The following is a 22789-nucleotide window of genomic DNA, read 5'->3' on the forward strand; positions in this document are numbered from 1 at the left end:
ACTCCTGGGCTTAAGTGATTCTCTTGCCTCAGCCTCCAAAGTAGCTGGGACTATAGGCGCCTACCACAACGCCCAGCTATTTTTTGTTTGTAGTTGTCATTGTTGTTTGGCAGGCCTGGGCTGGATTTGAACCTGCCAGCTCTGGTGTATGTGGCTGGCACCTTAGCCGCTTGAGCTACAGGCACCAAGCCACCTATGATTGTTTTTTATTTGTTCTGTCTGGAGTGCCCTCCCACCAAATCATGGTTCAGTCTTGATCTTTCTGCTTAGATAGCAGTGCCTCGGGGATCCCTCTCCTTCCTTACATCAGCACTTAACTCTGCAGAGCCGATGTGGCCAAGCGCATTGCAGAGTGGCAGACACCGTTAAGCTCTTTGTGTATATCTTCTAAGATCTCCCCAATGATCCGAGGCTGTAGGCTTTGGACAGATAGTTTGAACTCAGACTCTGCACTCTTAACTATACTATCTACCTGTTCCCCTGTAGCAGTGTGAGAATTGCATAGAACATAAGACCCAAGAACTGAAACACAATGTATTGGAGGAAACTTCAGGCTGGAAGGGTGGGGGGGGGCTCTGTTATAGACTATTACTACTTAAACTTTACACACAAATCCTCTGAGGAGCTTGTTAAAAATGCAGGTTCTGACTCACAGCTGTCAACATGTATGTCTCTTAGTTGTTGGAAGGCAGAGTCAAAGGAGGAAGGGCACAGGGCTTGGGTGCTGTCAGGGCCTCCTCCCTGCTTAACCTATGGTAGGTTCAGGGCAAGGCCTGAGCTGCTGCATTGCTAGCCAAGGGCTTTCCATGTTGCTGGCCCACACAGCATGCTGAGTGATGAGGCTGTGTTGTTTCCTTAACTATGCCATTGGGCTAGTTGTTTACCCTTCTGGGCTTCATTTTCCTTCCTCTGAGGCTTTTCTACAGCTCTGTGATGTTGTGGCCCTTTTCTGAGCATGTACATAGAAATGTACACAGACCTAGTGTGTCTCATTTATGGTGTCTTTAGCCTGGGCAGGTTGGGGCGAGGTTATGCCATATATACCTTACCAGCCAGTAGCGTTCTTATTCTTAGTTTACAGTGGAAGAACCGCAGCTAAGCAACTCGTCCATATGCCATGGCTTTTCATATGGTAGAGCCAGAGTTGATTTTGTCTCATTCCAAAGACTGGGCCTTAACCCCTCCATGTAAGAGTATTAGTGATGTGGGTCAGAGGCTGGAGGTGTGTAGAAGGGCCTGCCCTGCCTAGTTCTATAGAGATTAGTGTGGGGGAGGTGCGTAGGCTGAGGCTGGGCCCAGGTTTCATTGGGCTAGGGTGTTGCATGTGGACAGAGGCAGAGTACGGATCAGAGACAGTGCTGCAAAGGAAGATGAGACCTGATTTCAGATGGTAAGTGATGACAAACGACCTATGGGTTTCATAGTGATCACACTTTGCACCAGGCTGAGGGGTTGCTGGGGCCCAAAGGTTGTAGCTGAGGAGTGTTAACAGAGGCTGGGAGGATTTGGGGACCGGCATGGCCGGTGTCTGGTGCAGCATGCCTCCATGTTGTTTGATAATGAGTGGCAGCAAGGATGGATGAAGGGACTTTCGCTGCAGTGGGAAGGAGTTGGCTAGCTGACCCAGTGTCAAATCGACAGGGGTGTTGAACATTCCTAGGCTGTTTGAGGTGGGTTCTGTACTTGACTTGACAGTTAGAAGATAGAGATCTGGCCAGAACACATAGACACAAACATAAATCCTGAAGTAAAATATTTTAAGGCTGTTTGAAATCGGTAGAAGAGCCATTGACTGACTGCCAAAGAATTGCACTGCCCTGAGGAGGCCGTGTGAGGGAGGACAGAGCTTCTGTGCAGGTGGTCGTCAAGGGGCTTTAAAGGGAGTGAAGCTCAGGCTAGCTCTTGAGGCTTTGAACTAAGTAAATGTGTGAAGTTCTCTGTATACGTCTAGGGCCTGTGCAGGTGTGCCTACATTTAGGCTGCCTGCTGGGGGCCGGGGGGATGACAGTAGGTACTCAGAAGGCTACAAAATACCAGGCACGTAGGTGGTTGCTTGCATTCATTCACTCATTCAGCTAGCATTGACTCAGGCCTGTGCTTCATCACCTGGCAAGGTGAGCTGTGGGCAAGTGGGACTCGGGATGTTCTGTGGAGGGAAGGACAGGAGACACTGTCCAGGTAGAAAGAGAGCATGGGGGAAGGAGGGGTCTGTGTTGTAGGAATCTGGTATGTTCTGGGGCCTGGAGCCAGCTTTCCTGGAGTGAAGGACTGGAGTTGGGAACACCCCCAGTGAGATGGTCAAGGAAGCTTGTGTGGAGTCCCATTTTGAAAGCCTTGAGCACCAGGCACGAGGGCACAACTGGGGTTTCAAAGTCAGTTCAGACTCTGCAGTGGCTGAGTGCCTGCCTGCTGGGTGCCAGGCCCTGAGTAGGTGTTTTGACACATAATCTCTTGCTGTCCCCTACTTTCAGCCAGGGAGGCAGAGGTTCCCCGTTTTTACAAAGGAGAAAACAACTGTGGATGATGCAGCAATATAGCAGAGCTGGAATTTGAATTTGAATCTTTTGACTCCATGCCTAGAGTTGTCTGTGTCATTGGTTCACCTGAGAATGCCCAGGGACCACACCAGGGAACCAGGTGAAGGGGTTTGGAAACCAAAAGAGTTCCCACCCCTCCCTACCAGAGTAGAGGCTTTCTTTGCATTTGTGGGAATGAGTAAGTTCCACCCCTTGAACATCTAGGGGTGGGGGGCTGCTGCGGGAAGAGTGGGGAATTGCTGTTAAGGGTGGGCGGGATGAAGCGAAGCCTGGGTTCCTAGATGGCAGCACAGGGTGTGTGAAGTTGGGACCCGGCATCAGGACGCCTGGCAGGGCTCCCAGCAGTGTGTGATCAGCTCAAGACAAGCCTTCTGAGGGTGCTAGTCAGCAGGCTGAGTGGGGCCTGAGAACTTTAATTTCTAACAATTTCCCAGGTCATGCTGATGCTGCTGGCCCACTGTGAGAACCACTGAAGTAAAAGAGTGAGACATGTCACTTTAAAAAATGTTTAGGTTATTTAAAAAAAATTATTAATTTTTACTATGGTAAAATATACATAAAATTTACCATTTTAAACCTTTTTAAAGGGTTTGGGAGCAGTAAGTATATTCATATTGTGTGGCCTTCACCACCTTGCATTTCCAGAACTTTCCCATCTTCCCAAACTGAAGCACTATTCCTGTTCAACAGTAACCCCCCCAACCCCTGGCACCAACCAATCTATTCCTGCCTATATGAATGTGACTACTACGGACCTCATAGACGTGCAGCCCTATAGGATTTGTCCTTTTGTGACTGGCTTAATGAGCATAATGTCCTCGAGGCCCATCCAAGTTATAGCATGTGTCAGAATTTCCTTTTCAAGGCTGAGTAACATCCATTGTACAGCCAGAGCACCTTTTGTTTCTCTATCATCCGTCAGTGGACCCTGGTTGCTTCTACTTTTTGGCTATCTTAAATGCTGCAGCTGTGAACATGGGTGTGCAAATTTCTCTTAAAGGTCTTGCTTTCAGTTGTTTTGGGTAAATACCTAGAAGCAAAATTGCTGGATCAAATTCTATGTGTAATTTTTGAGGACCTGCCATTGTTTTCCACAGTGAAATATGCTACTCTTGTCTTCTCTTCACAGGTAGCCTTATTTTGGTTTAGTCACCTTGAGCACTGATGACAACTCTGTAAGCTGGTGAGGTCTCTGAGTGATTGTAGAGAGGAGGATGGGGACCCAGAGCTGAGGCTTACAGGGCTTCCCTTGTAAGAGGCCAGGAGCAGTGGCCAAGGAAGGTCTGACATCCTGGAAGGACAGGAGGCAAAGGCAGTATGAGTCCCAGACCTCTGGTGTCAGTGCCATGTGTGAGGCCACAGGTTGGAGCACTGGAGCAGCTTCCTGAAGTTCTGGGATGGGGGGTGGGAAGGAGAGGACCACAGGGGTGGGAGGAGGGAGGGGACTGGGCTGCCCCCCAGTGCCCTGATCTGTCATTCCACTTTAAAGGTGAAGAATGAGGCTCGAAGAGAGAAGAGGTGTGTCCAGAGTCCCACTGTGTCACAGTGGCTGACCTAGTATGCCACCCCTGGAGGGCTGCTGGCATACAGGCCCTTCTTTGCCTGACCACTCTGTCCTACTGTCAGCTGCAGGTGACCCTGACTGGCCAATGTCTGTGGTGGCATCAGAGCAATTCAGTTGTGGAAAGTGACAGCAGGACCCAGTGTGAGGTCATGGCAGCCTTGTTAATGCTTGGCCACTTGTATAGGAGCCCATACTTGGGAGAAGCAGCTGTGCAAGGCGCTCCTAGAGGAGGTGGTATCCGGGTAGCAGGGCCCTCCCAGGTCTCTTGTGAGCTTTGGAGTGGCTGGATTGGCAGCATGTCAGGGGCCAACAAGAACTGGGATCCTGAACGCAGACCCTGACCTCTGGGGAGGGGACAACAGAGGCATAGAAGCCATCTGCTGCCTTGCTCTGTTCCTCCTGGCCACAGGTGCCACTGGTGTGCCTAGTGGTCTCTTAAGGGATGTGCTGTCAGAGCACCTTCCCTCATAGGCCCTGGGAGCTGACTTTTGCTGCTTCTGTCCCTTTGAGACTCCTTCACTTGAAAGAGAAGGAGCTGGCCCCACACTGCCCAGGGAAGAAGTCCAGCTGGGTGAGCCTAGTCCTTAGCTGCTGGGTGAAGCGGGACAGCAGAGTTACCCAGGGGCAGCAGGAGCCTGTGGTGCTGGCATGTTGCATATGGGGACAGGAGCTGCTGGGAGGCCCATGGATCTGGCAGCCTTCGTCCCTGTGTCCTGGAGGGTAGGAGCAGCCTGATCTGGGTGTTCCTATGTGATGATGGCGTGACTTCTGGGCCAGACTGGGAGCACCAGTGCTCAGCACTCACTGGCCTGTGCCTTTGGTGGTTGCCCACCTTGAGTTTTAGTCTCCTTATCTATAAAATGTGGGTCATCATAACCCTGCTGCCAGGTGGGGAGTTCCATGAGGTGAGGAGTGTGTAGACGCACCTGCCTGTTACTATATTTATCCCAACAAAATCTGCAAGAGGATGGATCGAAGGTCAGGAAGCAGAAGAAGCTTTGAGGATGGCAGATGATGCGGTTGCAGTGTGATCCAGCCCTGGCGGTTATCTAAGGCTTCCTGGAGGAGGCGACCTGGTCTCAGGGGATAAATACAGGTTGTGGGGGGTGAAGCTACAGAGCTGGGTATTCAGAACTGTTAACACGGGTATTGAAAACCATGCCGTTCCTGGGCCCTGGCCTCCTCCCCTGGGGCCCTCTGCAGGTGGAGAGGCCCTCCTGGCAGGACACAGCTTGCAGGCTAGGAAGGCCTGCTGAGGAGTGGGGCTGACCTGATGGAGCAGGCTGCCCAGGCTTTCCCAGTTCAAGACCAGTCAAACTGAAAAAAGTATTTTGGAGGATGACAATGTTACTGACATTAAAATTTGTCAAGTAAAATTGTTAAAGAAAAATCTCAGCAAGTGAGAAGACTTGAGGCCACTTCCTGTCAGTCTTAACTGGCTTGAGAGACCAGGGCCACCGCCACGGGCCTAGTTACTTACCTTATCACCCTAGATAAGAAGCCTGGTACCTCTAGGCCTCCAGTGTCTATCTCAGAAGTACCCAGAAACTGGAATCCAAATCCAGAGTCTATGTGGTAGGCCCTCTGCCAGCCTCAGACAGAAGCTGGTGCTGAGGCTGGAAAAGCTGCTCAGTCCAGACCCAGCTCTGCTGCTGGCTGCCCACCTTGGGTGGGAGAGGCGTAGACCGGAGGGGCTGGGCCACACATTTCCTCACGGATGGGAAGGTTCACCAGGACTTTCCTACTTGACCTGACACCTTCCAAAAGGACCATGTCAGGGACTTTTTCTGTTAGGTAGTAGTGGCTACAGTCTCCATCCCAGAGGTCAGTATAGATCATAGGCCAGGAAGGCCCATGATCTGGCAACCTGGATCTCCTCCTGCTAAGGTGGGGTGAGGCGGTGGGGAGAATGAGACTGGCCGCTGCTGCATGGGGGAGGGGGGCACTGGTTCCACCCTCCCTGTGGAGAGCCCACTCCAGTGCTGGAAGCCTTTTCACACTCAGTGAGGCAGTGGGTCTCCCTGGTCTCCTTTCAGTCTCCTCTACTCCTGAGGATCAGAGATTTGGAGCGGCCGGCGTGGGTTACACAGGGGTGGTAGATGCTGGAGGGGCTTGTGATTTGGTATGGCATTACATTTTGTTTTGAACCAAATGCTTTCTGGGAAAACAAAATGAACAGATTTGATGCAAACAGTGATGTTTTGGAAAGAAAAAGTCCTCATCCCCATAATAGAATGTATTTTTAGCCCTAACCTTTACTTTTCTCCTCATGATTCTCAAAAAGACCCCACAGTTAGGTCTTGGTACTACCTTGAGTCACACCCATAACACTCCCAGGACTAGTGGGAATGGTCCTAGCACTGTGGGTCCAGGAGTGTGTCAGAGGAAGCCTAGCTTTTAGTCTTTCAGCAGCCTAAATGGACTGACTGATCCCAGGGTCCCAGGTGGGCCTTTGGTGCTGCAGAGGCAGGGCTGGTCTTGCTGGCTCCACACCCTGGCAGGAGGGCGGAAGGGGTGCTGGGGGCTGGGCGGCAGGCAGAGAGGGTGGCAGGGGAGTGAGTGCGCAATTTGGGCAGTTACTTTCTGAAGTGGCTTTAGTGGTTGACTTTGAGGAAGAGGCCTCTTGGCAGAAGGAAAAGGTTGAGGGAGTTATACAGTTTCCTCCCACTAATAAACTTCGTATTTATGGCTTACCCTCATGTAGGAATGATGAATGCTTTCAGTCTGTGGCAGATTCAGAGTGAACTTCTTAACTGTGGAAGGCATAAGAATTGAAGGCCTTTCCCTAGAAAAACCATGGGCCAGTCATCTGCAGACAAGCTAGCCTAGCCCTTCCACAACACAGAGGCTGGGATGGATGCATGGCCAGGATAGGTGTCCAAGGCACGTCCCGGCCCTTTTTGTTTAGGGAGGCACAGTGGGATGGGGTCCCTTCTTGTAGTTGGCCCTGAGTCCTGAACTCAGTCTTGCCATGCGCCCTTGGACAAGTCGGTTTTCTAGTCTGGGAATGAGAAGTATTAGGGCATTCCTTTCCTGTGCTTGCCTATGTCCTGTGACTTTCAAGACAAGACAGCCTGAGAATGTGGAGCATGTGACAGGACAGCTGGCAGTATAGGTGGGCTCGGCTGGTTCCATTGAAGGAACGAGAACAAAGCCTGGACCTCAGATGGGATTCTGGTCTCAACTCTGCCACTAGCTTGTCCTACAACCTTGGGCAGGTTCACACCTCCCAGGTACACAAAATCAGGGCAGGTTCCTTCCAACTTTGCCATCTCTGCTGAACTAAGCTCAAGAGAGAATGTATAACTAAATGTCCTTTGGGAGGGAGGATAATGGCTTTGGTAGAAAGTCCACTAACTGGGTAAACCTTTGCGAAAATGTTTATACAGTTTGTATGAAACTAAAGTATAACTCAAGTAGACTCTCACTTTGGAAATAACTTGTGACCTTTGTCATTATAGGAAGATATGGCTGCTCACGTTGGCGCTTCCCGGACTCCCCAAGAAGTGATGGAACATTACGTGAGCATGTACATCCATGGCAACCTGGGCAAAGCCTGCATTCCTGACACAATCCCCAACCGGGTGACAGACCACACCTGCCCCAGTGGAGGCCCCCTCTCGCCCAGCCTCACCACCCCGTTGCCTCCTCTGGACATTTCCGTGGCCGAGCAGCAGCAGCTGGGTTACATGCCTCTGCGGGACGACTATGAGATTGAGTATGACCAGGATGCTGAGACACTTATCAGCGGGCTCTCGGTGAACTATGATGACGATGATGTGGAGATCGAGCTCAAGCGTGCCCATGTGGACATGTATGTGCGGAAGCTGAAGGAGCGACAGCGACGGAAAAACATTGCCCGCGACTACAACCTGGTGCCAGCCTTTCTGGGGAAGGACAAGAAGGAAAAGGAGAAGACACTGAAGCGCAAGATCACGAAGGAAGAGAAAGAGCTGCGCCTAAAGCTGAGGCCCCTCTACCAGTTCATGTCCTGTAAGGAGTTTGATGACTTGTTTGAAAACATGCACAAAGAAAAAATGCTCCGAGCCAAAATCCGAGAACTGCAGCGCTATCGGCGGAACGGAATCACTAAGATGGAGGAGTCAGCAGAGTATGAGGCTGCGCGGCACAAACGGGAGAAGAGGAAGGAGAACAAAAACCTAGCAGGCTCCAAACGGGGAAAGGAGGATGGCAAAGACGGAGAGTTCGCTGCCATCGAGAACCTCCCAGGTTTCGAGCTCCTGTCAGATCGTGAGAAGGTGCTCTGCAGCTCTTTAAATCTGAGTCCAGCCCGTTACGTAACTGTGAAAACTATTATCATTAAAGATCACCTCCAGAAACGACAAGGAATCCCCTCCAAAAGTCGCCTTCCTAGTTATTTGGACAAAGTCCTAAAGAAAAGAATTTTGAATTTCCTCACAGAGAGTGGCTGGATATCCAGGGACGCGTCCTGAGGCTGGAACAGCTCTGGAGCCACAATGACCTGGGGGTGCTTTCCCCCTTGTTGCTCTTTTTTTTAAACAAATTGAGTTCTTTTTTTAAGATAAAAGTTCTTTTCATGGTCCTCTGAAAGCAGCAATAGTAACAATCTTATATTGGATCATGGGGGAAAGAAATGTGTCTATTTTAACTTAATCCTTAAAGTAATACTTAAAGATGATTGCCCTTTACCTGGTCAGTTTGGAGAGTATTATGAGATTGGATAATTTACTTTTATTTTGTGAGCGTTTTTTCCCTTTGGGTACAAAAACTATTGTGCTATGGGTAACAGAAGCATGGTTTTCTGCTGGACTGCCAAGCCATCAGCGCTTTCCTGGTGACACAGCTCTTCTCAGGCAGGGCTGCTGGAGGCTCCCCTTCTCTGAGCTCATGTGACCCCAGCTGACCCCGGCATGGTCCCGGGCACACAGCACTTTATGTGGAGGCAGGTCAGGCACAGACTCCACTGTGTAGCAGATGAAGAAAGTGAGGCCAGAGAACAATAGGAGGACATAACATGGAAACTTGAGGAAGAATTTGTGGTTCAATACAATGACCAAATCACCTTGCACTTAACTGTTGGCAGCAGCAGTCTGTGGTCCCCAGATCCCCAAACTGAGCCTTGCTTCATTCTGATCTGGGTAAAGCCTATAGATTCACTTGGGAAGAGCAGTGCCCCCCCCCCCCCCTTGGGGCAGGCTCCTTTGGTGTGGCCATGTCCCTTCTGAGCAGGAAAGCAAGCTAGTGGTAGGGACAGGGCTTCTGTAAACCAGCTTCTGGGGGTGCTGCTGTTAGTATGTGCAGTGCGTTATACTTGGAAGAGCCCATTCAAGGCTGACAGTTCTGAATTCACAGTTGCAAGAAATCTTTTTTGCGGAAAACATGAGCGCACTCTCCTGGCAAAGCATCCCTTCAGTCACCAGGCCAGGGCAGTTCTGACCAGCATCCTGAGCCTTGCTTCTAGCTCGCGTGCTGCTTCTGTTTGCTGTCCTGAATCAGACTCAGAAATGGCTTCTTCCTAGTCCTCTCAGTTTTTTTCTGGGGCCTTCTTTCAAGGATGTACACGGTACCTTCTTCCTGAAACTTGAGGAAGTCTTTTGTCTTCCGGCTGCTCAGGGTTCTCCCGTCTAAGACCCTGCTTTAAGGAGAGTCTGTGGAGTGACAGGGTCCCCAGCACCCCATTCTTCCAGGAGCTCGTCTCGCCTCTCTTGCCCCCATAGGTACCAAGAGACTGTTTACCTCCCACAATGTTTGGGCTTGAAGTTACATTAAAGTGAAGTTATTTGAAAGAAAAAAAAACCTCATCATTTCCAAGGACAACTTAAATACTGTGCCTTTTCCTTTCTTTTTACATCCTTCTCTCCCCTAGGGTAAATTTTCAGCATTAAATAAAACAGTTCAAATATATTGTATATGGCTTAGTTGTAAAATACATCGCATGCTGGGCAGAAGCACTCCCTATTAACTGAGGCTAGAACTCTTAACGATACAAAGTACTGAGCAGTGGTATTACTCATGAGGGCCACCTCCCTATCATCCCCTGCAGGACAAATATGATTGACAGAAAGCTGATCCTGTCTACCACTGAATATAATGGAGATGGTGCTAAGTTTTTACAGTCATCTTGGCCAGTCATCTCAAAGTGGGTTTCCTGGCCCTGCATCAGTGTCCCCCCAGGAACTTGTTAGAAGGTTACACACTCAGGCCTACCCAGTCTCTGGAGTCAGAAATTCTAGGGGTGGAAACCAGAGAACTGTTTTTACAAGCCCTCCAGTTGATGGGATGCAGTCTCAAGTTTGACAACCACTGGCTTCAGCTATTCTGGTGTCTCATTCCTTGATTTAACACCAGAATCCTAATTTGATGAGGTTTTAAATTTAGTCTTATTTTTATAAAAAACAACTGCCAGACTTATATTAAGCTTGAGGAGCAGAAAATCCCTGCAAATGTGTATGGCCCAGCCCAAGAGCTCTCAAATGAAAATCTTTGTGAAGCAGGTTTTTAGTATGTTATTTTTTTGATGGTATGAAGAATTTATTTAGGCTTGACTGTTTTAAAACACCATGATGAATGTATAATTAATTTATGTTAAAGTATTAACACTTTGTTACAAGGGAAAGGTAATCTTATGATCAGTTGCCTCTTAAGTCTGTTAACTCCAGCTGTCACTGTCACAATAGTGTTTACTTCTGCTGGTAGCTCAGAGCCTCTACATTTTTACATTTAATTCTTGTGATAAATAAGCTACCATAATCCCATGGAATTAGGTCTTTTTTTTTTTTTAAATTGAAGCCAAACTTTTGAGTCAAAAAGTTGGGTAATTTTCTTCAGCTATTTGAAATAATGCTCTCTGGATGGCCAACATTCCAAGAATGTATTAAAAACCGAAACGCTGACTACCATTTTTATTATCCTTTTACATATTAAACAAGTTGAGAATGAAATGGTGTTACTGCTTGCTTCTTGCCACTAGTTTCTTGAAGCTGTTTTTCAGAGCACACAGATCTGGGTGTGAGCCAGTGCCCTCACACAGGCAACTGTCATGTGACATGGTCCATTCTGACACTTTTATATCAAACCAGTTTTCCCAACAGAAAAAGTTGCTTGTTAGGCAGCAACCCTTTCATGTCAGCCCTTCTCCCCGAAAGTAGCAACACATCCAGACAAAGACCAGTCTTCCCTGGAGCCAGGCTGATTTTCAGATGCCTCAGGTCTGCTGTAATGTGGTTTTGACTACCCACACGTAAAACTTATCCTGTAAGTAGGCAAAATCCAGACTAGAATGCAGAACAGATCTTTAACTTACAGTATAAACATGTACATAATTAAAAGAGGTTTTCCTATAACAAGTTCAGTGTCCCTAATCTGAAATGCTCCAAAATCTGAAAGTTTTTGAGCTCCAGTGTGCTGCTCAAAGGAAAGGCTTGTTGGAGCATTTTGGACTCAGGGTTTAAGGGTGCTTAACCAGTAAATTTAACTAACAGTCTTGTCAGTGATGGACCACCTACATTAACATGGCTCCGTGAGGTTGTAATACCTTGTTTTCATTGTCCCTTTTCCATGTTTAGATGCATTACAACCCATCATTGTGTTCCAAATGCCTACAGTATTCAGCACAGAAATGCAGCCTAGGAGTGACACGCTATACAGTTTAAGTTCAAGTAAGTACACTATAATGCTTGCACAGTAAAAAAAATTGCCTGACAAGGTATTTCTCTGAATGTATCCCTATTAAGTGACACATTTGACTATTCCAAAATCAAAATTCAAAACTCTGGTCCCAAGCATTTCAGATAAGGAATACCCAACCTATGGTAGTGACCAGATTGAAACTTCCAGTGAAAAAATACTTCGCCACGTGAAGCTATACTGTCTCTTAGTGCTTTTAGCAATTGCCGTTCTGGATGAAAAGGGGATTATAGTACACATTCATAGAAATCTGTGTGAAAATTCACTTTTCTTATTCAGCCTTCTTTTTACAGAGGAGTTTCAGAGAGGTAAGTGGTATACCCCCTGCTACACACCATAGAAACTCCCAGGCATGTTTTCTCAAATATGCTATGCTGCCTTTAGTTCTGGGCTTAGTTTTTCTAAGAGTTGTGGTCTCATTGTTACCCAGGCTGGACTTGAACTCCTGAGCTCCAGTAATCCTCCTGCCTCAGCCACTTGAGTAGCTGCGACCAAAGTGGGTATATTTTTGACCAAATAATGCAAGAAGTTTAAAAGAAAGGAGAAAAATATTTGGAAATAGTCTTAAGTTGACATTTTAATTATGGGACTATAACCTGCGTCTTCCAAAATTCTAAGTACATGGATCACTATGAAAGTTTTAAGACAATTACTCTCCAATATTTCACTTCTAAGAAACAGTCAATGTGCCCTTTCTGATTCACCTATCTAAGTTTCAACTTGCTTGGCTTATCTGCGTTGCTGGGAAGGCTTCAGTTTGTTTCTGTCTCTGGAATTTGATGTTTCTTGACTTTTGTGTATCTCAAAACTTTTGTAATGACCTATGTTAAAGTAAGTTGACTGTGCCCATCTTTCCTGGGCATTGAACAGTATTGCCCTTTAATACTAGAAGTACTGCTTTAGAAGCAAAGGTAGTGGAAGGTTATTTTTTTTTTATTTAGAAGATACTTCCATCACTCCTTTTCTCCTAAGCCCTAGATATTAATGTAAATGAGGATCAGAGGGTCCTTTGGCCAGAAACAGTCCTCAAATCACCTTTTACAAATCATGTATACTCCCGTGATGGTTCCTGAGTGCTTTCAGCCCCCCCCCCCCGTGTTTTGTGTTCTTAGGCTGCATGTTCCCCTGCAGCACTGGCCCAGGCACATGCCAGCCAGGGGCTGATGTGGGGAGACCCTCCCTGTGGGTGTGGAAGTGTGTGTGTCAAGCCAGCAGTTTCAAGGCTGGAACAGAGACAACAGGAAGGCTGAGCCACATTTGCCTCAGTGGCTCAAAGATCTCCCTCATCAGGGGACACAAAACTGTTAACAGAAAGTAGGAAAGTAAACATATTAGGGCTTTAATCCTCTTAAATATTTTAAACAACATTTAAGACATACTAAACACTCCAGTTAATTTTGAGAAAGTCCATCTTACTAGGCAATATACCTTGAGGCTGTTAGTAACTAATAGATTTAAATATTTCAACATTTAGATGAACAACACAGAGAAAAAGGAATTGATTCTGTCAAACTCAAATTACTGGCAAAATAAAGGTGGTGAGAACTGTTAAAGTACATGTGTTCACATATATCTGCAGAAAAGGTAGAGGTCCGTCCCATTTAGCAGCTAGGTGGTGGATGATTATAAATGAACTCACATTCTTCACCAGAGTCATATGTATACATATATTTTTTTTAGCAAGAAAAATGTCTCAACTCAAATGTACAGTGGGCTATGTGTGCCAGTAATAGGCAATATGACAGTGAGTGCAGATGAGACACAGTGCAGACCGGTATGTCCAGGAAGCCAAACAGCCGAATTCCTGAAGACCTTTTATTTGTTCAAAGTACTGTGCCTTTCCCAGAGTGTGAGCAGAGACACCATTACTCCCATGAGTCTGGAGGCCCTGCAGTCTCCTGCTGGTGCTCTTCTGTAAGCTTGTGGAACTACTAAATGTGGAACTAACAATCAAGGAACAGACTCCGGAATTATTAACTCCTGAATTAGAGTTCATTAACACAATTGTGCAACTGGCTTAATCTTCTCTTTAGCGACTGGCTACTTAAGCTTTCCAACAGGGTTTGGGAAAAAGTCAAATGTATTCACAGATGAGAAAAGATAAACCAGCTTTTTAAGAGTTATAGCAAGTGATTTTAAAAAACCAAAACCCTGCAATAGGCAGCTAAGCTTCCTTCACCACCCCTACCAGGGCGGGTCTCAGGGTGCGCCCATGCAGCTTATACCCCACCTTGTTAACTAGTGCCACGGTGCCTGGCTCTTTCCCCTCAACTGGAGTGTGGAACAAAGCCTCATGTTCATAAGGGTCGAACTTGGCTCCAACAGGGTTCAACTTGAGTAAGCCATGCTTTGTGAACACCTTCTGAATCTGGACTTCAGTCATTACGAGGCCCTCATAGAGGTTCTTCAGGTGAGGGTTATTGTCTTTAATTTCTTCTTTTGGAACACACTGTGTTGCCTTCTCCAAAATGTCTGCAACCTCCAATAAGTCCTTACAGAAGGCCTGGATGCCTAAATGAAATTAAAGATCAAATGCATTCTGTATCAACTGCACGGGGTGATCAACACTGAGCACTGCTTACTTCATACACGGATTATTAAATAACCTGTCAAATCATTCTTTTGCTCTCAAGTTTCAATTTCTTGATAATTAAAAACTTATAAAACCTCCAAAAGCCTTTTCTGGGACAAGACCTAGAATTTACTAAAATGTGGATGAAATGAAGCACAGGGAGAGGGGAAAATACCCTTGAGACATCCGGTCAAAGATACCAAGTAAGCAATAGGATATATGGGACTAGGTCTCTAAGCAAACATCTGAGCTGGATGTGGAGACCCATACACCAATGCCCAGTAAATCCAGCAGAGTGCCCAAGTCACCCAAGGAGCACAGCAAAAAGAGGCCTGGTACCACATGCTGAAAAATCCTAGCATTCTGAGGTCAGACAGATAAGAAGCCAACAAAGGGTATTACCAGAGAGGAAGAATATCAGGAAATTGAGCTGAACTATCAGGAAAACAGTGTTTAAGGAGGCCTTTATTATCTGTGTTACGTGTGGCAGTAGCCAAAATATGGGACTTGTTTCCACGTGGCCTCTCATCCCACCTCCACCCATTCTAGGGCAAAGCTCTTTCACTCGAGCCTTGGGTTCTTCATCTGTACCACCTGACTGCTGTGACTATCCCCACAGTGAAAACTCAAAAGGTATCCTAATGTCCAACAAATACCACCGACATGGAGCCTGGAACTGGGCCTCAATGCCACTGCCATTACTTAGTAACTCTAAATGTGAGGCAAGTGAATAAGCTCAGTGATCTCAACTATAAAATGGGAAGGACAGCAACAAAAATATCCAAAGGTAACAATGTAGATGGCATGCTGGGAATTCTGCAGGGCTGGCTATGCTACCTCTGCAACAGCTGGGGGCATGGGCTTGGGAAGCAGACTCATGCCAAGGTGTCTGTTCAGGGTGCAGTAAACCCACTCACTATGAACGGTCTCACCTTAAACAGTTCTCAGTATCAGTCCTGACTGCACACTTTGTTCCTACACACACCTTTACTGCTAACCCATTTAAAAAAACAGGAGTCCAATTGCCATCCTCCTTCCCCTCCATCTAGTCCTTTGACACCCCACATATATGCGCATCCCTTCCCCCCATATCACACCCATAGTCACCATATAACTTTGCCTCCTCCACCAACTTCTGGCTCCTCTGCCTCAAGTTCTCAGTATCCGCCAAAGCTCGCTTATATTTTTCCTAAAAGAAAAAAAGGAAAAATAGAGATTTCTGTGAATAAATGTGGAACAAATTTACAGGAAAGCAAGCCTGATTTGAAAATAATTACTTGACAAGCTCCAAGTCGGAACACAAATAATGTCTACAATTTTTGGAATTGTGGACTAAGTGCAGCTTAAGAAGAATAATTTATGCCTGTGCCAGTGTGTCCAACAAGTGGAGAATGATATATAGTCTCTAAGCCCCTTCTTAGTCAAGTGTGCAGTGAGAGAAAGGATAAGAACTTACGCTTTCCAGGGGTTCTCATGATCCTGTCATAAGCAAGAACCATTACTTTCCCCAGTATAATGTCCAACTTAAGGGAATCCTAGAACCCTAGTTAGGGGCAGACCCATCTCAAGAATCGATACCTTGGAGGAAAGGTTAGGAGGATGATGTACATGGGTGGCACAGTTTAGGCCTCTCTTCCATCAAAGAGACAAAACTCCCTCAACAACCTTTTGGTATTTTTAGTGCTGCCCAGAGGGTGACTCAGTTTAAACATTCATTGTTAAGAACCATCTGAGTTCTAGTATCTTCCAATTTCTCACTACTGTGCCTATAAACTCATCTCCTGAGCTTTTCTAACATTTACTAAACTACTGTGGGGGCCTCTGTTAGTCTTTGGGCAACCACAAGGCACCAGCAAGAGCTCCAAGTCCGAGTGGTGCTGGTTCAAACTCCAGCTCTTCCAGAATTATGGTAAGGATTAATATACAAGCCTAGAACAGTCCCCCGCACATACTGTTTGATGTCATAATTCTTAAATCCTCAAAGAATTTGATTTTAGCCACATATGCTCTTCACATGGAGTAATAAACCATATTACTATCTAGTTTATAAAATTCCTACTTACCTAGGAGGGCACCACATAACCACATTCCTGCCCTGAACTCTTGTACTTAGAATTTTTTTTTTTTTTTTTTGAGACAGAGCCTCAAGCTGTCCCCTGGGTAGAGTGCCATGGCATTACAGCTCACAGCAACCTCCAACTCCTGGGCTCAAGCGAGTCTCCTGCCTCCGCCTCCCAAGTAGCTGGGACCACAGGCGCCCGCCACAACACCCGGCTATTTTTTGGTTGCAGCCGTCATTGTTGTTTGGCGGTCCGGGCTGGGGATTTGAACCCGCCACCTTAGGTGTACGTGGCTGGCGCCTTAGCCGGTTGAGCTATAGGCGCCGAGCCTGTACTTAGAATTTTATGGTTCCAACCATATTATATGCTACTCATTTGTACAGACCATTTAAAATCTTATATATAATAAGTATGGTGGCTCAAACCGGTAATCTTAGCACTTTAGGAGACTAAGCGGGTAGGACTACCCAAGGCCAGGAGATCAAGACCAGCCTAAGCAAAACCCTCTCACTATACAAGATACAGAAAAGAACCAGGTGTGGTGGCATATGCCTATAGTCCCAGCTACTCAGGAGGCTGAGGCAGGACGACTGCTTTCCCAGAAGTTTGAGGTTGCAGTGTATTATGATTATGCCACTGTACTCGAGCCTGGGCAGAGTGACACTCTGTCTCAAAAAAACAACAAAAACCAAAACAAACCATGGAAAGATTATTCTTATGCCAGTGCCACATAACTGAGTTTTAGTCCTTGCTCTGGCAGTAAGTTCCTACTGAGCTTGCTGCAGGCCATGGACGAACAATTGACCACCTCTGGCTTTGGTCTGTCATCAGTGAAACTTGGAACCTTTATGTGGCCCCTGGGAGAAATAAGCAGAGCACCCCCACAAAAGCCCTTACCGTGGTCTCCTTCAGCTGCTCTTCTAACTTGACCTTCTCTTCTAAGAGAATCTTCTCTGTACAGGGAGGATCTGTCTTCTGTTCATTTTGACCCACATCTTCTTCCAAGTTCTGCCCATTGTTTTTTTGTTTTGTAGCTGTACACAACAACCGAGGAGAGGATCTAAAGAAAAAGCTACACATTAGAAAGGAAGACTTTGGGTTTTTGCTGCTTAAAGTCAGATGTATAACTTTAGAAATTTGGGATGATTCCAACTATTTGCTATTGACTTGTTAGGGAGAAAAGATCTAACAATGGCAAGTTATGTATGATACACTCTAAAGTAACTTCAGAGATACAGTCAACTTGGACCTCAGCATGGACTTAATGGAGTAGCTACTTGGAAAAGTTAAGGCCCTCTGCTGATGCCAAAGATGGATGATCAGACATCTTGCCCACAGGGCTCTTACCGTCATGCTAAAAAGGGAAGATATCTACACACAAAGAACTGTAACTTGGGGTTTAAAGGTAATAAAAGAGGAAACCAAATGATTTAGGAGGTGGAGTAAGAGGACATACCTGGCTTTGGGAAAGGATCTGTAAGATAGGGAATAGTTACACATGTGGAGTCTGGTATGGACAGGAGAGATGTGCTTTAGGAAGAGGAAACTGCTTGGACAATAGCATGGAGATAGGAAAGAAAGAGGCATGTAAGGAGGAAATGTAAAGAACTTTTAGTACTGGAAATGGCTCAAGATTCTCCAATTTGATCCCCAAACGAAAAGGTTAAGTGATAAGCCCAAAGTCACAAATCCATTAGTGAGTGATAGTATAAAATCTTACAAACCCAGACTACTTTAGGATCAGTAGAGCCCTTTTTCATTCTGCCATAGTCCAATCTGAGAATAAACTACATTCCATTTCCCTCCCAGACTGAAAGGTTAGTTACAGTGAGAACTATGACTACCATGCAGCTCTCTTGCCTCCCCATAAGTCGAGCACCTTCCACAAGACCACAATTTCAAAGATGCTGACTCAGCAATCATTTTCCAGCAATTAATTCCAAATACAAAACTACCAATTACTTGTGTCAAAAACCTTCTTACTCAAGTATTCTAAGTGAGTGACTACTTTTAGCTCCTATGTTGTTTTTTCTTTTGTTTTGTTTTTTGAGACAGAGCCTCAAGCTGCCTCCCTGGGTAGTAAAGTGCTAGGGTATCACAGCTCACAGCAATGTCCAACTCCCCGGCCCAAGGAATTCTCTTGCCTCAGCCTCCCAAGTAGCTTGGGACTACAGGTGCCCACTACAATGCATGGCCATTTTTTGGTTGTAGTTGTCATTGCTGTTTGGCAGTCCCAGGCTGGATTCAAATCTGCCAGCTCTGGTGTATGTGGCTGGCGCCTTAGCTGCTTGAGCTACAGGCGCTGAGCCTGTTTTGTTTTTTAATATTAATGTATCTTAACAAAGCTGGCACTCACCCATTAATCACCTTCACTATAGGTGACCGTCACCTGGCTGCCTGGTCTCCTCATCCAAGTGAATTCTTTCCTTAAGGAAAAAGACCAGAACCTGACCACACTCCGCCCAGTTTCTACCCAATGTTGGTCCCCAGTAGTTTCTCTAATCAATAATCCCGTCCTATACAACTCCTCCGACAGAGAAGATGCTAAATATCTGCCATAGTAACTTCAGAGGTAGAACCTTCAAAAAGCAAAAGCCACAGGTTAGAAGAAAAAAAGAATCACTGACTCTTGTGACCTTAAGCTGTAGAGCGTGCACTTGTCTAAATAAACTCCTCTGGCCCACAGCAGGGCAGACTCTATTGCTCTTTTGACCCCAGACGGCAGAGAGGTGTTGCTGGAGGAGGAGTAGGAACAGAACTTTCTCGAGTTCCTCTCTGGCCCTGGCCTTGAGCTGCGCGTTGCAGGTCGGAAATGAGTCAGTCATTTTAACTAGGGCGCACCCGGCCGGGTTCTGTCCCGCTGTGTGACCTTGGGCAAGTCTCGGGCTTGCTGGGTTTTCCTCAACCACTGTAGTTGAGGCTGCCTCTGGACGCGTGAGCATGCGTGCTGAGGACGTAGGTGGTGGTCGTGAGTGTGAGGTGTCGCCGCAGACGCTCGGCCACACGCACACGTGGGCCAACGTCCTTTCCGCTCCTCCCCGCGCTGCGGCGACTCTGCCCGCCCGACTAGAGCGCACGTCTGCCCACGCTTCTCGGAGCCAGCTGCATTCTCGCCCTCTCCCGAGCCCCGTGCGGGCGCGGAGCAGGTCTAGCGAGGGGGTCCCCGCTCCGCACCGGGAACCACGGGTCCAGGGACGCCCAGCTCCGGGGCTGAGGCCCCCAGCGGGATGCTCCGCACCGGAGAGCAGCTGGTCCGGGGATGCTTCACTCCGGGCCTGAGGCCGGGAAGGTGGCTCCCAGGGCCGGGAAGGGCGCAAAGCGGAGGCAACGCCGAGGAGCCGTGCTCCCTTCTGAGCCTAGGGAAGCAAGGTGCCCCTTACCTGAGGGACAACGTCAAAGCCGGGAGACTGCGCCGCGCTAGCCTCACACACCGAGCCGCCATGACCGCTGCTGGCCGCTGCCGTCACTGCGCACGCACTGGACATGCGCGTTGGCCAATGCCCCTTCTTCCCCGCCCCACTACTTCGCCCCAGCCAGTCGGTTAGCAGTTTTACTGTGATGAACAGATAGTAGTCACCAATAGTTACAGGGCACGGGAGTCCGAAGCGTCCCGGAGCCCAAGAAGAAGTGGAGGTGAAAGGTGAAGTGGGCAGTGGGAGGAGCCGCTGCCTGGGCGGGACGGGGTCGGCAGGAACCAATGGGGAGGAAGCATGAGAGCCCCTGGGCTGCATCGGAGGGCCGCAGGGGAGGGACCAGGGTCTCCACCTCTACCAGTGAGTTTCGTTTCATTTTATTTTTAGAGGAAGGGTCTCGCTCCATTGCAGAGGTGCTGTGATAGCTCCTGCGGCCTTGATCCTCTGGAGCGATCCTCTCACCTCAGTCTTCCGAGTAGCCGGACTACAGATGTGCACCGCCATGCCCAGATAAATTTTCTATTTTTTTAGAGACTGGGATCTCGCTGTGTTGAACTCCTGGGCTCAAGCGATTTTCCTGTCTCTGCTTCTCAAGAAGCTGGGATTACAGGTCTGAGTCACGGATCCCGGCCTACTAGTGAGTTTTAGTAAAACAAAAAACAAGATCCAGAAAGCAAGTGTGACCAAATGTTAGTTTTGATATTGAATGATGAGATCATGGGTGTTCGTTTTGTACTTTTCTATCGCCTTCAATTTTCTCAGAACACACAGACAACCCCCAATTAAGAACATCACATAGAAAAACTTGAGGACACAATTAAGGCTTCTAAATTTAGATGATTTTGTTAATCTGAATAGAGGTCAGTGGTACTATAGCACATGCCCATGCACAAGGAGAAGTTCTGGAAAAGGAGGTGCCTCTTGTTCTTATACCATTGTGCTGTCCTGCCTTAGCACTCCTGGGTCTGCAGTGTAACCCTGACTGCCAGGATCCCAGGGCTGAATCCTGTAGCCTCTCCCAAGATCCCGGGGCTGGAATCCTGTGGCTTCTGCTAGGTTCCCAGGGCTGGAGCCTGTGGCCTCCAAAGTTGAGTACTACCTACTGTGTTGGGTTTGTGAGGACCAAACCTTTATCACTGGGCCGTGCTCCCGTTAGTGTCATTCATTAAACTAGGGCTGGTTGACCACCTACTGTTTGCCAGGTACTGTGCCACCTGCAGAAGGGGGCAAACAGCCAGATCCAGAATGTGGGAGGGTCTGTAAGACAAATGACACTGTTTATTAATTAATAACTAATTGCTAATTAATTCAAGCCTGGAGAGAAAAATGGAACTGTTAAAGAATAAACGAGCTTAAAGACATGATTGAATTGACTGTGCAGAACTTAATTGGATCATGATAGACAAACCAGCTTTTACAAATGCATTTGTGAGACCATAGGGGAAATTTGAATGTAAACTAGGTATTAGATGATATTTGGGAGTTGTTGATATTTTGGTTAGGAAGTGATAATGGGTTGGTGTGGATGTAAAATGTCCCATTTGTTAGAGATGCCAAACATAAGTGTTTACAATAAATTGCCACAATGTCTGGAATTCAGCTAATAAATACTACAGTAAAAAAAGAAAAAATGAGGATTAGGAAACACAGTGGCAAATATTGATAGTGGTTGAAGCTGAGTGGTGAATATTATAGGCACTAAGACTATTTTCTCTTCTTTTGAATATGTTTGAAATATTCTGAAATAAAAGTTAAAACAATATCTCATATTTCTCATTGGCTCTGACCAAATCATGTAACTGTTTTCCACCTTGATCTACTTGCTGTAAAACTAGGATCTTATCATTTGTTGGGAGATTTAAAAGAGAAAAAAAATGTACATTTTCTTTGGGACTCAGATGGGCACCATGTAGCTCGGAGACCAATGAACAGATTTGTAGCTGCTGTGTCTCAAAACAGAGGCAAGCACAGGTCTCTGAGCCAGATGTCATGCTGGGACCTAAAACCACCAAAGCACAATGCCATGCCCTGTATCTGTAGCCAAAAGGATTGGATTTCCCAGATCTGCCAGGAAAAGGCCTGCCCCCTTGTGGCCACATCAGGAACAGCTCCAAAGAGACTGCAGCTCTTGGGAACTTACCTGTTCAGGTAGTTCCCTGAGGTTTGGAACTTGACTGCCGTGCAGGGAGTCTGCGTGGAGGTGGAGCTGCTTGTACGAAGACTCCTGGATCAGCCATCTGAGCCTGTGGCCAGCAATGGGTATGGGCGGTGCAACTGGGGGTTGGGGCTGCAGGAAGAACAAACTGAATGGCACATTGTGCTCCCAACAAGGATGTGGTGGTGTTTAAAAAGGAAAAATTTCCTCAGAAGAAGATCATGCAGATGGCTTGACAGCATGTTGACTGTGGGTGTGAGGCTCATAACAGCCAAGTGCCACCTGGACGCTAGTTCTGTGCTGGGTGCCTCAAAGGTGCCTTCTTGTGGATTAGTCCAAACATGGGTCCAGGAGGGAACCACTCAGCCAGGTGACATGACTTGAACAAGGTCGTGGTGGGAGAGACAAGGCAGAAACGTTTGTGTATTTCTCCTGATGGATTCCAGAATCTGTGTTGGGGCTGAAGCCAGAGCCTGCATCTGCCCACCCCAGAATGCCTGCTGCCATGAGCTGTGTTGTTATGTTCCCTCAGCAGATAAATGGGTTTTCATGCTTTTATTCAACTTATAATAGGTAAGCAAATTTAGAAAGATATGAGTATGATGTGTGTAGCAGACAATTCTAACGATGGGCCTGAGACTACTCCAGATTAATCAAATGCTAATGCAGGTGCTGATCTGCAGAGGCTTCGAGGATTTGGCCTTGAGATTAGAGATCATTGGATGTACTTGATCTTGTGAGCCCCTTAATAGCAAAGAGTTTTCTCCCGCTCGGAGCATAAAGCAAGGTCAAATGATTGAAAGCATGAGAAAGGGTGGAA

At 47.0% G+C, this 22789-nt stretch overlaps 2 protein-coding genes across 3 annotated transcripts in view; one reads left to right on the forward strand and one right to left on the reverse strand.

Moving 5' to 3' along the window:
• TADA2B (transcriptional adaptor 2B) overlaps nt 1-9992 on the forward strand; it is a 12728-nt gene extending 2736 nt beyond the window's left edge. For both annotated transcript variants that reach the window (XM_023518761.1, XM_003799139.2), the window contains exon 2: nt 7563-9992. In XM_023518761.1, the coding sequence (XP_023374529.1) occupies nt 7563-8555 (993 nt within the window). In that variant the 3' untranslated portion in view covers nt 8556-9992. The remainder of the gene's footprint in view (nt 1-7562) is intronic.
• Nucleotides 9993-13570: 3578 nt separating this feature from the next.
• Nucleotides 13571-19991, reverse strand: GRPEL1 (GrpE like 1, mitochondrial). The gene is made up of 4 exons (XM_003799140.3): nt 19782-19991; nt 17299-17461; nt 15449-15530; nt 13571-14280 (listed from the first exon to the last, which is right to left on the reverse strand). Exons 1-4 carry the CDS (start codon nt 19841-19843, stop codon nt 13934-13936), a joined length of 654 nt encoding a protein of 217 aa, XP_003799188.1. The 5' UTR covers nt 19844-19991; the 3' UTR covers nt 13571-13933.
• Between the last annotated feature and the right edge of the window lie 2798 nt (nt 19992-22789).

The sequence above is a fragment of the Otolemur garnettii genome, unplaced genomic scaffold (genome assembly GCF_000181295.1).
Source record: "Otolemur garnettii isolate 467f Iridium unplaced genomic scaffold, OtoGar3 scaffold00146, whole genome shotgun sequence".
Classification (NCBI taxonomy): Eukaryota; Metazoa; Chordata; class Mammalia; order Primates; family Galagidae; genus Otolemur; species Otolemur garnettii.

Coding starts and splice junctions, on each gene's coding strand:
- GRPEL1 (XM_003799140.3), bottom strand. CDS start 19,843: ATGGCGGCTCGGTGTGTGAGGCTAGCGCGGCGCAGTCTCCCGGCTTTG. Junction 17,462..19,781: donor GCTTTGACGTTGTCCCTCAG/GTAAGGGGCACC, acceptor CTTTTTCTTTAG/ATCCTCTCCTCGGTTGTTGT. Junction 15,531..17,298: donor AGCAGCTGAAGGAGACCACG/GTAAGGGCTTTT, acceptor TTTTTCTTTTAG/GAAAAATATAAGCGAGCTTT.